At 47.6% G+C, this 16105-nt stretch overlaps 1 protein-coding gene across 2 annotated transcripts in view; it reads left to right on the top strand.

Moving 5' to 3' along the window:
• Nucleotides 1–16105, top strand: part of ZYX (zyxin) — a 180835-nt gene that overhangs the window by 76100 nt on the left and 88630 nt on the right. For both annotated transcript variants that reach the window (XM_078655845.1, XM_078655846.1), the window contains exon 2: nucleotides 7167–7445. In XM_078655845.1, coding sequence (XP_078511971.1) covers nucleotides 7190–7445 — 256 coding nt within the window. In that variant the 5' untranslated portion in view covers nucleotides 7167–7189. The remainder of the gene's footprint in view (nucleotides 1–7166; nucleotides 7446–16105) is intronic.

Below are 16105 nucleotides of genomic sequence, written 5' to 3'. Positions count from 1 at the left end.
GATTTTCGAGGTTCTTGACTCGAGCAAGTCGCGATGCGAAATCTTGCTCTATCAGTCCAATCCAGACCCTTGTCTCGGATCCCTGCGGCGTGGAGGCGTGCGCGTAGTGTGCGGTGGCAGACTGTGTCGAAGGCAGCAGAGAGGTCTAGGAGGATGAGTGCTGCGGTCTTGCCATTGTCCAGCATGGTCCAAATGTCTTCGGTGGCAGCGATGAGGGCAGTCTCGGTGCTGTGGTTGCTGCGGGACCCTGACTGGGAAGGGTCCAGGATTCTGTTCTCTTCGAGGTATCGGGTTAGCTGTCTGTTATCGATTTTCTCGATGACCTTGGCCAGAAAGGGGAACAGAGATATGGGTCGGAAGTTCTTGATGTCTCTTGGGTCTGCGTTGGGTTTTTTGAGTAGGGCGATGATCTCTGCGTGTTTCCAGCTCTCTGGGAAGGTTGTGGTCTCAAGGGAGAGATTAAAGACGTTGCGTAGGTGGGGTGCAATGGAGCTGCTTGCTTTGTTGAAGACTTGTTGCGGGAATGGGTCTGATGGAGAGCCGGAGTGGATTGTGCTCATGTTCTTGATGGGGTCATCGACACTCACGCTGGTCCAGTTTAGAAGGGGGTCGGAGTCGATGATGTACGGAAGGTCTGTTGTGTTGCTGTCTGTTAGGGCTGTCTGGGTGTTGAAGCTGTTGTGGATGTCTGCTATCTTGCCGTGGAAGAAGGTGGCGAGGGAGTCACACAGGGCTTGCGACGGCGGGATGTTGTTGGAGCTGGGGTTGGAGAGTTCCTTCATGATGTTGAAGAGCTCCTTGCTGTCATGTGCATTGTTGTCGAGCCGGTCTTTGAAGGAGGTCTTCTTGGCAGCCCTGATGAGTTGATGGTGGTGGTTGCGGCCGGCGTCCTTGTGTGCTGCGTGGCTGTCCCGAGTTTGTTCTCTGTGCCATTTCTTCTCTACTTTCTGGCAGGCTTGCTGGGAGTTCTGGAGTGAACCAGCTGGCCCTCTTGCTGGTGTCTCTGTGGGGGGGGTTCCTTCAGAGGGGCGAGGGTGTAGTCCTCGATCCAGCGTCTGAGGCTGTGGGCAGCGACGTCTGTGTTGGAGGGTTCGGTGGGTGGGCTGAGAGTGAGGTTTGCATGTAGTTGGTCTTTGGTAATTTTGCTCCAGTGGCGGTGGGGGATCTGTTGGGTGTGGTGGTGTGTGGTGGGTTTCTAGAAGGTGAAGTGGATGCAGCGGTGGTCGGTCCAGAGGAGTTCGGTGGTGTGGCTGATGGAGACGTGCGGGCTTGAGGAGAAGACTGGGTCGAGCCTGTGGCCGGAGGAGTGAGTGGGCGTTGTGACGAGTTGCTTCAGTCAAAGGTTGGCGAGGTTATCGATCAGGGTTGTGGAGCTGTTGTCATTGTTGTTCTCAAGGTGAAAGTTCAGGTCTCCGAGGAGGATGTTGTCGGTGGAGGTCAGGGTATGTGTGCTGATAAAGTCGGCGATGGCGTCGCTGAACTGGGGGCAGGGTCTGGGGGGTCGGTAGACGAGGGTGCCTCTGAGGGTGGAGTTGGGGTCTGTGTGGATCTGAAATGCATGTGTTGAGCGGTGCGGAGCGCGTCGTCGGTGCTAGTTGAGATCCTGATGCTGTTCTTATGGACTATGGCAATTCCTCCTCCGACTCTGTTGGTGCGGTCTCTGCGGGTGATCTTGTAGCCGTCTGGGATGGCTATGGCGAAGTCTGGTGCGGCGGAGTTGTTCAACCAGGTCTCTGTCAGGAAGGCAACGTCTGGGGAGGTTGCGTTGAGCAGGTCCCAGAGCTCGACGGCATGTTTGACCCAAAAAGCTAGTGTAAGGCAGAAACGTGCCCCCCCCCCTCCTAATTACCTTTCTCAGAACTCTGCTGACTCTGTGGTAAAAGGGAGGGCTGAACCGAAGGACTTGAACCCAGGAGGAGGAGTGAGCCTGCTGTTTGACCTGTGGAGAGAATCACCATTGGGATGGTCCTCTTCTCACTTTAACCCCGCAAACACAAGGAGATGATGGACGGAGCGCTGCAACTTTTCAGAAACTCACCCCCAGTCAACTGATCTGGGTTGAATCCATCACCATTCTTTAGTTCACTTCGCCACCCCAGTTCAGACATGGCCATATGCAAATCAGTCTTGACCCTGTGCCTCCTGGGAACAGTCCAGCCCGAACTGCCAAGCCATGTCTTCCCTGGACCTGAAACAAGCATCCTGGGACCGGTTTCTGGCTAATCAGCCGGCATCAGCCAGGCTAGCTTGAATCCAGTGGCAAAGTGAGCAAGGGACTCACGTCTGAGCATACCCTGCCACACTTAGGGCGAACAAAGCGGTACAAAAGGGGATGATGGACGGAGCGTTGAACATTGCAAGCACTCCCACGGCCCAGTCAACTGATCTGGGTTTAATCCATCATCAGGACACCTACGGGTAGCTGTTGCGCTCTATAAGTGTCATTAACATTAACATTCTTTAGCTCACTAAGCCACCCCAGTTCTCTATATGCAAATCAGTCTTGACCCTGTGCCTCACTTTAACGCAGGACAGAAGAATGGATTCCAAGAGCTAGTTGGCTTTCCTCCTGCTAAGCCCCAGTATCACAAAAGCTGCAAGAAGCCTGCAACAAAGAGCCCAGCTAACCAGTCCTGAATGGATTTTCCCTGTAATCCGCAGGTGGCTCCTGGGAGAAGCCACCAGCAGGGTCCTTCGAAAAAATTGAGTCCTAATGCACCTAGTGTAGGGTGACCAGATTTTCTAAATTAAAAACCGGGACGGGCACAAACATAGAAAAAGGACTAAATGTTATGTTAGGTTTCAGGGATATATATATATATATATATATATATATATATATACACATACACACACATGTATATATAAATGCATGTATATATAAATATATGTATATATAAATAATTTTTTTTAAGAACACAAACATATATATTTGTGCTCCTTTAAAGAAATGTATTTTCACATTACCTCCCGTTCTGTCAAGAGCACCAGGGTCCAGCTACTGCTGGGCCTGGCCTTGCCCTGTGGCCTCTGCAGCCCTGATTCACACCTCATTAAATCCTGCTGTGCTGCTCAAGTGAGGCGGAGCTGCACAGCAGGAGAGGTAAAGAACTGAACTTCTGCCGCCGTTTCCTGGAGGGCGGGTCGCAATGTGAGCCTGCACAAAACTAGTTAAGTTGCAGGTTCACCTGACCCTTGCTGAAAAACCGGGACATTTCTTTAAATAACCCAGGCACTACCCAAAAACCCGGACATTTCTCCAAGTTAGAGAAAAGTGTCGGGACACCGGGACATTTCACCAAAACCCCGGACCGTCCGGGGAAAACCGGGACGTCTGGTCACCCTAACCTAGTGGTACCCAAAGGGTTCTGGATCTTTAGCTGGTGTTAGTGTCCGCTCTCCTCCTCTAGATTTCCAAAGTGGACACGTAGAAATGTTTTTCAGAACTTTTTGGTAAACAAACCATAGGCTATCACCCAACTGCTGCCGAACCACAGCCCCCGACATCACATTGCCAGTTGGATTCAACTTGCCGGTTTGCCCTGCAGGAAGCAGCACAATTTCCAGAAAAGTTTGTAAGTCACATCATGGAGGATTTCACCAGGACTAACGCCGAGAAGCATCCCTTGTCGTTGAGCCATTTCACACTCTGTTCTCAACTTTTCAAATGCTAATCACTGGCTTGAAGAAGGTGGAGATTGAATACGTATTAGCCTTAAGGAACTTCCGGCATGAAAATGGTAGCTTTCTAAAAGTTACTTTTCTTTAACGTTTATTAGAAGCCATCCTTCACAATTGAATTGGAAACTTAAAACCTATTAAATAGTTGTTTAATTATTTTTATTTTCAGTCCGTCCTATTACCCAGATTTTATCCGGACTCTGGGTGACTTTAAATGGATAAAACCACGTTTTTTTGTGAGATTGAAGGCATAGTGATTATCTTTAAAGTGTCTTTATTTATTGAGTTCAGATTAGTCAAGATGAGACATTTGACCTCCTCCCCAACTGCTTTAAAATACAGGGTCCCTGAGGGATCACCCCATTTCCATTTTTTTAACATATTTACAAAAATGCTTTGACCAGAGGCCGTAATCTATTTCTACCCAGTGCTGATCATCCCAGAACCAGGACACCCAATTCATGGTGGGTAAATTCTGCAAATGGGGCCCGTTCCTTCTATTTTGGGTGTGAGTAGTCGGTGGTTGACGCAGGGATTTCCGATGTTATTGGGGTTGCCCTTCATCCAGGGATACATGTGGTTCCTTTCGATAGTGACTAGAATGGCTCGTATCACTCTTCCGGAGAAAGAAGCCAGATTGGAACGAAAGATGATATGAGATGTGAAGTCATCAGGTTAACGTCATTGCTCCGGCCCCAGCCAGGTAGGGAGAATTGAAATTGGTTGAGAGCATAGCTGGTTTCACAGGGTGTTTGTAGGTTCCACCTGGACAGCGATTGCACTCTGTCTGCAAGACATGTTGTTCACACCCAGTGGGCTTACAGCACGCCCATAGCTTACCATTGGCTCGCTGCAGTGTCGCTTTCATTTGCTTCATTCCGGTTTGTCACGGCATGCATGCATCATGTTCTCTTCTTGTGTTTGGCCCGCCCCCGGAGCATGAACCAAGTAATTGTCATTCCACTCCTTCCGCTTGTGTAGCTGTTTTTTATTGTGTTCATGCACTCCATATGAGTGCTTGTGTTTTCAGTCCATACCCCATATCCAGGTCCACGTATGTTTTATTCCCTTCCACCCACCGCCCCCACTTCCACGTTGCTCTTTTGCCCTCTCACCCTCCTGCCCAACAATGTAAGGGAATCGGCACATCTATGGCAGCGTCACTGTACGCTGTGGCACAGAATACACGATCCTTGTACTACAAAGTGTGACTGTGACTCTGCAGGCCTTCCGAGTAAAGAACGCTGCAGCAGCATTTCTTGTCCCCAAATATCATTTATGGAGTAAAACTTTGATTCTGCTGCGTTCTTCTTTGCCCAAAATACAGCCCTCATCAGTCCAGCGCCCGTGAAACATTGACAAATCCCACGAGAGGGGCTTCTCTTCAGATATTTGGCACCCTGTAAAAGTTGTACCTGACTGCACTCTCATCTATGCCACTGCACGCTAATCTATGCCGCTGCACTCTAATCTATGCTGCTGCACGCTAATCTATGCTGCTGCACGCTAATCTATGCTGCTGCGCGCTAATCTATGCTGCTGCACGCTAATCTATGCTGCTGCACGCTAATCTATGCTGCTGCACTCTAATCTATGCTGCTGCACGCTAATCTATGCTGCTGCACTCTAATCTATGCTGCTGCACTCTAATCTATGCCGCTGCACGCTCATCTATGCCACTGCACGCTCATCTATGCCACTGCACGCTCATCTATGCCACTGCACTCTCATCTATGCCACTGCACTCTCATCTATGCCACTGCACTCTCATCTATGCCACTGCACTCTCATCTATGCCACGGCACTCTAATCTATGCCACGGCACTCTAATCTATGCCACGGCACTCTAATCTATGCCACTGCACTCTAAACCACTGCACCCTGCACCAATCTATTGTACGTCACTGCACTCAAATCTGCATCACTGAACTCTATGCCACTGCACTGTGCTCAACTGAACTGTATGCAAATACACTCTGCACCCTTCTACTTCGCTGCACTCTACTCTGCTCCACTGCAATGTATGCCACTCTACTCTACTCTACACCACCACTTTACTCCGCACCACTGAACTCTACGTCTCTGTACTCTGCTCTGGGCCACTGCACTCTACTCCAGGGCACTGCACTCTACTCCAGGGCACTGCACTCTACTCTGCACCACTGCACTCTAACCTACGGCACTGCACTCTACTCTAGGCCACTGCACTCTACTCTAGGGCACTGCACTGTTTGCCTCTGAACTCTACGCCACTGCACTCTACTCTGCACCACTTCACTCCACTCTGGGCCACTGCACTCTACTCCAGGGCACTGCACTCTACTCTAGGGCACTGCACTCTACGTCACTGTACTCTGCACCACTGAACTCTATGCCACTGCACTCTAACCTATGGCACTGCACTCTACTCTGCACCACTGCACTTTATGCCACTGTACTCTGCGCCACTGCACTCTACGTCACTGTACTCTGCACCACTGAACTCTACGCCACTGCACTCTAACCTACGGCACTGCACTCTACTCTGCACCACTGCACTCTACTCTAGGGCACTGCACTGTTTGCCTCTGAACTCTACGCCACTGCACTCTACTCTTCACCACTGCACTCTACTCTAGGGCACTGCACTCTCCTCTAGGCCACTGCACTCTACTCTCCTCTAGGGCACTGCACTCTCCTCTAGGGCACTGCACTCTCCTCTAGGGCACTGCACTCTCCTCTAGGGCACTGCACTCTCCTCTAGGGCACTGCACTCTCCTCTAGGGCACTGCACTCTCCTCTAGGGCACTGCACTCTACTCTAGGGCACTGCACTCTCCTCTAGGCCACTGCACTCTACTCTAGGGCACTGCACTCTCCTCTAGGCCACTGCACTCTACTCTAGGGCACTGCACTCTCCTCTAGGCCACTGCACTCTACTCTCCTCTAGGGCACTGCACTCTCCTCTAGGGCACTGCACTCTCCTCTAGGGCACTGCACTCTTCGCCTCTCTACTCTGCACCACTGCTCTCTAGGTCGAAACGAGCCAGAAAGGAGCAATTGTTTCTCCCAGAGCTGGACACAGACCCAGCAGGGGTCATAAAACTAACGTCTCCATGTCCAGAACAGGACACCGTGTAATGATGGCGCCAGAGTAGGTGACCATGCTGAGCGCCACTGGATGTAATGGGAGGGGGGGAAGGGGGTGGGGGGTTATTTCAGACAGCCCTATTGGTTGGTTACAGCTGCGATGAAATACTGTAAACCTGTTAAACATTTCTAACTTCTCGGGTGGATGTCAGGACCTGTCCAGCCCCCAGTCTACCTCTAGCTTGTAAAGCGCTGTTACAGGTAAGTAGCTGTGTTCCTGTAGGTTGTCTCCTGCTCGGGAGTGGCTGGGGTCTCTCTGGCTCTTGTCGTTGATTCTGTCTCTGCAGGCTGCACTTCCAGAGGTGGGTCCTGGCCTCAGTTACTGACCCTCCCCTTCTTCTTCTCTCCTCTCTCCAGGCCTACATCTCCCTACCACCACCATGGCGTCGGGCACCCCGGGGGCGCGGATGACCTCCTCCGTCAGCATCAACATCTCCACGCCCAGCTTCTACAACCCCCAGAAGAAGTTTGCCCCTGTGGTGGCTCCTAAACCAAAACTTAACCCCTTCAAGGCAGGAGGAGGGGAGGGGCTTGACCTGCCCCCGCCCCCAGCAGCTACTCCCGCCCCTCCGGCGGTGTCTGGCAGCGCCCGCGCTCTGATGGGACGGGTCGGGGAGATCCCTGCCCTGCCTGAAGGTACAGAGATTTGTTTTTCATGTATTTCTTTTTCTGCCTCTGGTGCCAACTTTCCAACCTCCTCACAGGTGTCTCTTTGGTATCACCCCCCCACTCCACCCCCAATCAAGCGTCTTTTGCCTCAAGTGTGTCTGCCTCTGTGATGTCGTACATCCACCCACCTCGTGTCTGTCTCTATCTGATATCCACCCTCCTCGAGTGCTTGTAATATCATGCATCCACCCTCCAGTGTGTCTGTCTGCTCTATCGGCTATCCACTTTCTCAAGGGTGTCTGTGTCTTTTCCATCTGTTATCCGCCCACCTTAAGTTGTCTAACTGTGATCTATTATCCACCCTCAGTGTCTTTGATACATTATCCTCCCTCCTCGTGTGTCTCTGCCTCATAGGAGGTATCCACCCACCTCTAGAGTCTGTGTGCCTGTCTGTGATATCAGTTTTGCAGCGTGAATCTTTTCTGGATTCACTATGCTGTGCATTATTCTGCCATCTAGTGGTTGGGTTCGGAATTGTAGTATTTCTTCTGGTTTTTGTTGGTGGGCGTCGACATACCGCCATTGGGTGTCCTCCTGTGACGTCGACTTGCTTCCTCCAGAAGCTCCCACCTTTGGTCGCCATCTTCAGATTCTTTTTTCCCGCCTTTGGGTCTGGATCGTCACAGAAGGAGCTCCGAGGATTTGGAGAGAAGAATTTACAAAAATTGAAAACATTTGTTCTATAGGTCAGCGATCCCTACATTTGATGTTCCAGTCATCGATTCCATCATTCGGAGTATGCAGAAAAGTGAAAACAACAAAACTTTGACGAACAACTGGAGAATGTGCATGCAGGGGGCTCCCTGGGAGAAGTAATAGACAAGACACCGTTCAAGTTCTGCAAGAATTGCCACCACAAGTACGCGCAGAAAGATCAGCATCCAGTTTACAACCTTTGCCCTCCGCTCGATCACCAAAATCAAGACTGCAACGCGTGCTCAACCTTCACCCCGAAGGCGTTGAGGGTGAGAGAATGGCAGAGAAGGGCCAACTACAACATGCAGGGACTGGGCCCTCCACCATTGCTTCTAGACCTGGGCCTCTCTAGCGAAGAAGTGGCCAATGTCGCAGAAGGGCCAGACATCGAGTACACAGATCTCCAGGTCTTAATGATCAAGAAGACTTCTAAGGAGGTAAGAGATGCATTAGCCCCAAAAAAAGTTGAAGTCCCCTAAACACAGACTCAAAAGCCTTGAGAGGAGCCTCCGCTTCGAAGCAAACGATGATCACAGAAGCATTCAAAGATAGGCAGCCCGTCGGATCCTTGGACAAGGACTCGAAAATGGCAAAGACCCTCGAAAAATCGAAGACGTCGAAAGACTGATACGATAAAGACGCTTTGACGTCGACAAAGTAGAGGTCGAAACGGGCTTCCGCAACTGCATAGGCGCTGGCAAAAGTGAAAAGGAAGGCCAAAACTCTTAGCGTCGAAACACACGCAGCCAAGGTAGAAAAGAAAAGGAAGTGCCTCAAAGCCGAAATGGCGAGCATACTATGGCGCGAAAAATAATTAGAAAGGTTGAAAAAATTCAAGATTCCACCGAAGGCTTCTACAGAAGCAGACAAGGTTGTCTAGGAGTTACAGCCCCCAACGACACCCGAACCGCTTGACGAGCAAGAGGAAGAAGATTCATTCTTCGACGAAGAAAGGGAAGCTGACTAATACACATTTGTGAAGTCGGCGGCCTCGGAGATTTAGGACCTCCAATGGCAAGATCTCGACGCAGAATTACCAGAAGAGGCCATTGATACATATCCTTTGAAACCCTCGCCGCCTGATGACCTCCTAATGTACAAACTGGTTATAAAGAAAGCTGCAGAAACATATGGAGTGCGTTTGGAAGTGGAGGAACCACAGTCCTGCTTTCTGTTGGAAACCTTGCTGCCAATACAATCAAGGAAGCCAATTCCTTCCAATGCTGCCAAGTGTACTAGATCAAGGGAATGAAGCATTTAAGGAGTCTGCTACATGCTAGGCGGTCACACCAAGAGGTGAGAAGAAATACAAGCCTGCCTCAAAAGATCCTAACTACATCAAAGCGTCAATAGCGGCTGACTCTATTAACACTTCCACAGACAGAAAAAGAGCAATTGTGCCAAACACTGCTGGCCCGCCCCCGGACAAGGAAAGCAAGAGAACAGACCTAGTGGGAAGAAAGGTCGAGAGAAGTGCGGCCTACCAATAGCGCATAGCTAACTCGAATGCGCTGCTAAACCGTCATGCATACCAACATTGGGAAGAGTTTGGGGGATCTGCTGAAACACCCACCGGAGCAGGGGAAAGTGGGCTCTGGATGCAGGAGACACATCCAGTAGACAAATGATGATCGGTATCACCGAGAGAAGCCCTGCTTGGCTGAGAATCTCACGTTTCAAGAAAGAAGTCCAAAGCAACATAATACATTCACCATTCAATGGAGAACAATTATTCAAGAGCGTGGTGGACGACAAGCTAAATCAATGGAAAAAGACAGACACAGCTAGATCCATGGGCGCGCTACAATTCAGAGGCATGCGTAGGAGCACCCCACCCGAGAGACCTCAAGGAGGAGGTGGCCACCGACCAACTACCTCACACCAAGCATACCAAGGAACAAGCCAAGCTCAACAGCTGGCCAACAACAAAACCGGCAGTACCAGCGGGAAAGACCGTCCTTTCGTGGGCGCTGATGGAGCGGTAATTTCTTCTGGTAGTTTCTCAATGTAAAACCTTCATGCTACCTCTTATTTACCGCTCAAAAGGTGTTGGGCCCTTCACACCATGTATTACCTTCAGGAGATTTTAAATAAAGATGAACAGTCTAAATACAATTATTATTGTAAGCCAATAAAGAGAGTTGTTGATTATTTTAAAGGGTTCTATTTTTTTAGTCAAAAAGTTAATTTTTCTCTGACCCTTTATTCATTAGTAAAATATCAATCAGGTTACAGAATTTGGAAAACAGGAAAAATAGCATTAATAAAGAACACATTACAGTCTGCATATAAGCATTACATGTTGGAAAGAAAATGTGGCGCAAAATTCTTAAAGAGTTTCTATGAAAAATAGTCTTGCAAGGCTAATCAATAATTAAATAGTTGGCAAAAATCTCCCATAAAGAGAAATAAATGCATAAGACAAATCTTTTCAGACCTAATTAATTAGTCATAGCATAAACTTAAAGTTTAGCATGTAATTCTATCCTGATCCACTTCCCTCTCTGCTACTGTCCGTGTCTAAAGAGGAAAACAGCCCCTCCTTCACGAGACCTCAAAGGAATGTGGCCTGCAGTGCCAAGATATGACGTGGAAGCAAGAAACCTCCCCCTGACTCTCCTCGGACTGAACTCCGCCCTTCAGTAATCTCCCGGGACGTTTCTCGTACCTAACCCATAGGATGTCTGGCCTAATCTGTTCCTTCTCTCAAGAGCTCACACACCCCCCTAATGAGCCTAGAAGCCAAACCCCCTCCAGAGAGATCATTATTTGATACTCTAATTCTTGGCAGACTAGACAAAGATGTTTCATTTTCAGGAAAACTTGTACGTGATTGGTCAGTCATGATGGCATTAGGTCTCACTGTCCTGACTCATTCTAAAATCCTGACTATACCAGTTTTAACAAAAGAAGCGCAAATGATTTAATACATTTATAAACGTTTGCAACATTTACTAGGAAAAATGTTTCATTCTAATTCGTCCTTCCTTCCTTCCACAGTGCAGTCAGATGGATACTTTTAACTAACTGGTACATTGGCACAATCAGAAGAATGTATAGTTCAAGATGTCCTTGACTTCTTGTCATGAGGAAAGCTGCCACAGTCTGCGCATGCTCCCTTCTCTTTACAAGTCATAGCCTTGATGGATTCACAGGCAGCCATGTTTTGTGTAGGCCCCAAAAATAAAACAAACACAAAGATAATATTAATTTCATGTAAATCAGCCCATTATGTTGCCCAACTCCATACTAATACCCCTTATAAATGTTTTACCTAACCAAGCTATTAGTATAAAGCTGCTTTTTCTAATTTGTGTACAACATGCAAAAATGTGCAATATGCAAAATAGCATTTTCGTGCTTTAGTGTAAATTTTAAAAGCACACACAATTAATATAGTGCACACAGCAACATGCATTAGTGTTTCATTTATTTATTTATTTTGAGAGTTTTATATAGCGCGAACAAGATCTTTGCAGATAACAGAGCGCTTTACAAAGGCAGGTGGAGGGTAGGGGAACAAGGGGGCATAGTAGGGAGGTAGATCAACATGATCATGTACATAGCACCAATATAGTATGTAACATAGTACCACTATAACGTATAGTACAGGTATGAGGTAGCAGGCATAGTTGGAGCGTAGGCCATCAACCAGTTCATGTACATAGCACCAATATAGTATATAACATAGTACCACTATAACGTATAGTACAGGTATGAGGTAGCAGGCATAGTTGGAGCGTAGGCCATCAACACGCTGTAAATAATACAGATTAATATATATAAAAAATAGTACGTATAGTACGCATAGTACAGGTATGAGGTAGCAGTGCATAGTTGGAGCGAAGGCCCTCAAAACGCTGTAAAAAAATAAAGAAGGACTAAAATACGTCAAAACACACGTGCATAGGAATATATAGGCAGTATCATAACACCATACTGGTAATACTGTTCTTAATGTAAATCAAACGAATTGTTCAAGTGTATTTAGCCATAAGGATACTTTTGACTTCTTTCTTAAAAAGAAGGGAGGAGGAGATGAGCCTGGTTTCCGGAGGAAGTGCGTTCCAGATCCCGGGCCCCATACCAGAGAAGGAGCGTTTGTAGGTTTTTTCCTTCCGGAATCTTCGCGGTTTCAGCAGAAGATTGTTCGTGCTCTTGGTAGTTCTGGACCCACCAGAGATTGTCAACTTATGAGTGAGGTAGCTGGGTGATTTCAAGTGTATAGCCTTGTGCGTCATGCAGGCAATTTTCAGCTGTATTCTGGCTTCCAGAGGCAGCCAGTTCAAGGCTTTGAAGTCAGGAGAGATATGCAAATGCTTTTTTGATCCAGTGATGAGTCTCGCTGCCGCGTTTAGTGAAGCTCTTAGGGGTGCAGTTGTAGTTAGGGGGAGGCCGCAGAGGGCCACGCTGCCGTAGTCTATGCGGGGGATGACTAGTGCTTGTACTGCTGTTTGGAAGTCTTTTGCTGGGAGGAAGGGTTTCAGTTTTCTCAAGGTGTTTATTTGGAAGTTCGCCCCCTTGGTTGCCTTGCTGATATGCTGCTGCATGTTGAGGTTGGTGTCGAGTGTTATGGCTAGAGATTTTGCTGAGTCCACGATGGTCGGTTGGACATTGAGTGCTGTTAGGTGCTTAAGCCATGTTTGTGCGGAAGATATTTTCGTGGGAGGAGAGATTAGGAGGAACTCAGTCTTCATAGCATTGAGTTTGAGGTGGTTGTCAGCCAACCAAGATTGGGTGCTTCTGATCGTTGAATTCAGACTCAGGATGTCTTTGGGGGATTGTAACTTGAGGTATATTTGAGTGTCATCGGCGTACATGTGAAAGTGTACATTGGATGCTTGTAGCAGAATGGTGAGAGGTTCCATAACTAGGTTGAACAAAGTAGGGGATAGGCTTTTAGATAGCTATTCATGCAAAAAAGCATTTAGCCCCCCGTGTAGTGTTTGATGCATTATTAATTCACACACATTATAAAAAGAGGTGATATTAACTGAAAATGTTTATCAAAATATGCAACAAGTCAAAGTCTTTTAAGACAGAAATAGTGAATTTAGATTGCAAGGATGAGCTGGGAAGAGAGAAACATATTCTATTAATCTTCAAAGGTAAAAAGGCCACTTTTCTCTACACTGTAAAACACATGTTAATTCAGCACAAGCATTTCAGACTGAATAGGCCTCACTTTCATGTTTTTCATGTGCCATGTTTTTAACTTGCACCAAAATGTGCGTGGCAATTTAAATGCAGTTTGTCTGAAGCACAATAATAAAACAATGCATGACTGCAGATGAACTCTGCTCCATCAGCGCCCATGGGGAAGGGGCCAACAACAGCAAAGAGGTGGTCCACAAACTACCACCAAGTGACTGCACTCCAAAAGGCACACTTAAAGGAAACATCACAAAGTGTACCCACAGCATGACAACCTGCATAAGCTCAACAGCCGGTATGTGAACAGTCCACTCGACACACAACTCCAGTGGGAGGCAGACTCACATTTTTCCTTCAAGAATGGAAGAAAATAACAATGGACATATGGGTGTTATACATGATGCAATATGGTTCCTGCATAGAGCCGCCCGACAAAAGACCAAAGATACATTCACAAAGGGAATCACCTCAACTACAGGAACAAGTGCAAGAACTTCAAGCAAACCAGACAATAGAACAGATGCCTCACAAAGCAAGGAACAAAGGCATTCACTCAACTTACGTACCAATTCCAAAGAGAGATGGGACACTACGCCCAATATTAGACTTAAGGTTCCTAAACAAGTACCTAAAGACACAAAGGTTGAAGAAGACCACGCTGCAGGAGGTGATTTCTCAATTGCAGCAGGGAGATTACATGGCAACCCTAGACTTAAAAGAGCTACCTTGCACATCCCTATGAACAAAAGAACCTATTAAAGTTCGTGGTCAACAAGACACACTATCAGTTCAAGGTGCTTGCATTCGGACTCAAACCAGCAGCAAGAGTGTTCACAAAGGGCCGAGCTGCAGTAGCCGCACACTTAAGAAGGCGAGGAATTCATGTCTATCCGTATCTACACGACTGGTTAGTAAGAGCAAGCTCATGCCGTCTGTGCAAACCGCATATACACAGGGGATGGAAACACGAGTTCCGCTGGGGCTCTCCATACAGTGGAATAAATCCTCACCAGAGCCAGAACAAGCAAAGGTGTTCCTGGGCGTAAACTTAAACACAGTGTTAGGGAAGGCGTTCCCGAGCAGCAAGAGAGCATTAGCCTTGATGAAAGAGACTCCTCTCTACCCGAGGGGGCATCATCTGACCGTGAGGACAGTGGGGAAACCACTAGGAATGATGGCCTCACGCATTCATTTAATTCCCAACATCTGTCTACACACGAGACCTTTTAAAGAATGTCTCAAACAACAATGGTCACAGGGAGCTGGGCGGATCTAGTGGTTGTTACGCAAAGAATTCATCAGGAGATGGCATGGTGGAACAAGACAAACATATCACGGGCTCAGCTTACACACAACCAACCCCAACCGTGACCATAACAACGGATGCTTCCCAGAAAGGGTGGGGAGCGCACATGAACAACCTCGAGGTGCGAAGATTGTGGACGCATGAGGATGCAGTGAAACGCATCAACCTTTGAGTTGAAAACAGTGTTATTAGCCTTAAAAGCATTTCAAAAACTAATCCACAACAAGAAAGTGTTGCTTCAAATGGAGAACACAGCGACCATGATTTATATAAACAAACCGGGAGAACTCAGTCTCTAGCCCTCTCTACTCTAGACCAAGAAATTTAGAAATGGGCAGTCCAAAAGAACCTAGACCTAGTAGCGATACACTTACCAGGGAAGGACAATATCGAAGCCGACAAACTGAGCAGACGAACGTCATCATCCCACGAGGGGAAATAAATCAATCGGAACTCAAAAAGATTTTCAAAAAAATGTGGGACTCCACAAATAGTCTTATTTGCAACACCCCACAATTCAAAATGCCCAAAGTTCGCAATCAGTCCCTGGGGAATGCCCTACGGATGGACTGGTCAGGGATATTTGCTTACGCTTTTCACCAGATTGCACTACTCCACAAAGTAATCCTCAAATACAAAATCAGTCACATGGCAATGATTCTCATTGCACCGCAGCGGGCCAGGCAACCTTGGTTCTCGGAGATAATGGAAATATCTCCAGGAACAATGCACAAACTACCAAGAAGGCAAGACCGATTAACATTGCAATACGAAAGGGACTACACCCAGAACCAGGAAGCTTCAGCTCAGCAGCACGGCTCCTGAGGACTTCGAATTTGCGCACCTCAAACTGCCCAAGAGTACAATGGCTGTTCTCAGGAAAGCAAGAAAACCAACAACAAGAAAATGTTATGCTGCAAAATGGAAAAGATACACGCAGTGGTGCCTTAAGAAACGGCTCACAAACAAAATTACAAAAGAGAGAACAGTTCTAAAGTACTTGACTCATTTTCTGCACAATAACCTAAGCTACACTCCCTAAAGGTGCACTAAGCCGCAATTGTGGCATACACAAGAGGAGAAATGGGAGCAGTTTCTTCACTTCTCGTGGTCAAAAGATTCCTAGAAGGAGCAAAAAGAATAGCGCCTCCGAAGAGGGTGCCAGCGCCCGCATGGACTCTAAACATAGTTCTATCACAATTAATGAAAGCGCCATTTGAACCGCTACACAAAGCAACGCCACAAATGCCCACTCTAAAGACGGCTTTCTTAGTGGCAATCACATCTCTACGCAGAGTTAGTGAACACAGGCGCTAACATTGCAGGAACCCTACTACTAGATACATAGTGGTCATGAGAACAGATCCACATTTCATGCCAAAGGTGGTATCACAATTCCACATAAATCAAACCATACACATTTCCTAGTTTCTGGCCAGCAAGGAAGGCGTCCGTGCACACACCGGGCTCT

Source organism: Lissotriton helveticus, chromosome 7 (assembly GCF_964261635.1).
Source record: "Lissotriton helveticus chromosome 7, aLisHel1.1, whole genome shotgun sequence".
In the NCBI taxonomy this organism is placed as follows: Eukaryota; Metazoa; Chordata; class Amphibia; order Caudata; family Salamandridae; genus Lissotriton; species Lissotriton helveticus.
Note: the sequence above shows the minus strand (reverse complement) of the source record. Positions and strands in the feature narration are given on the sequence as shown.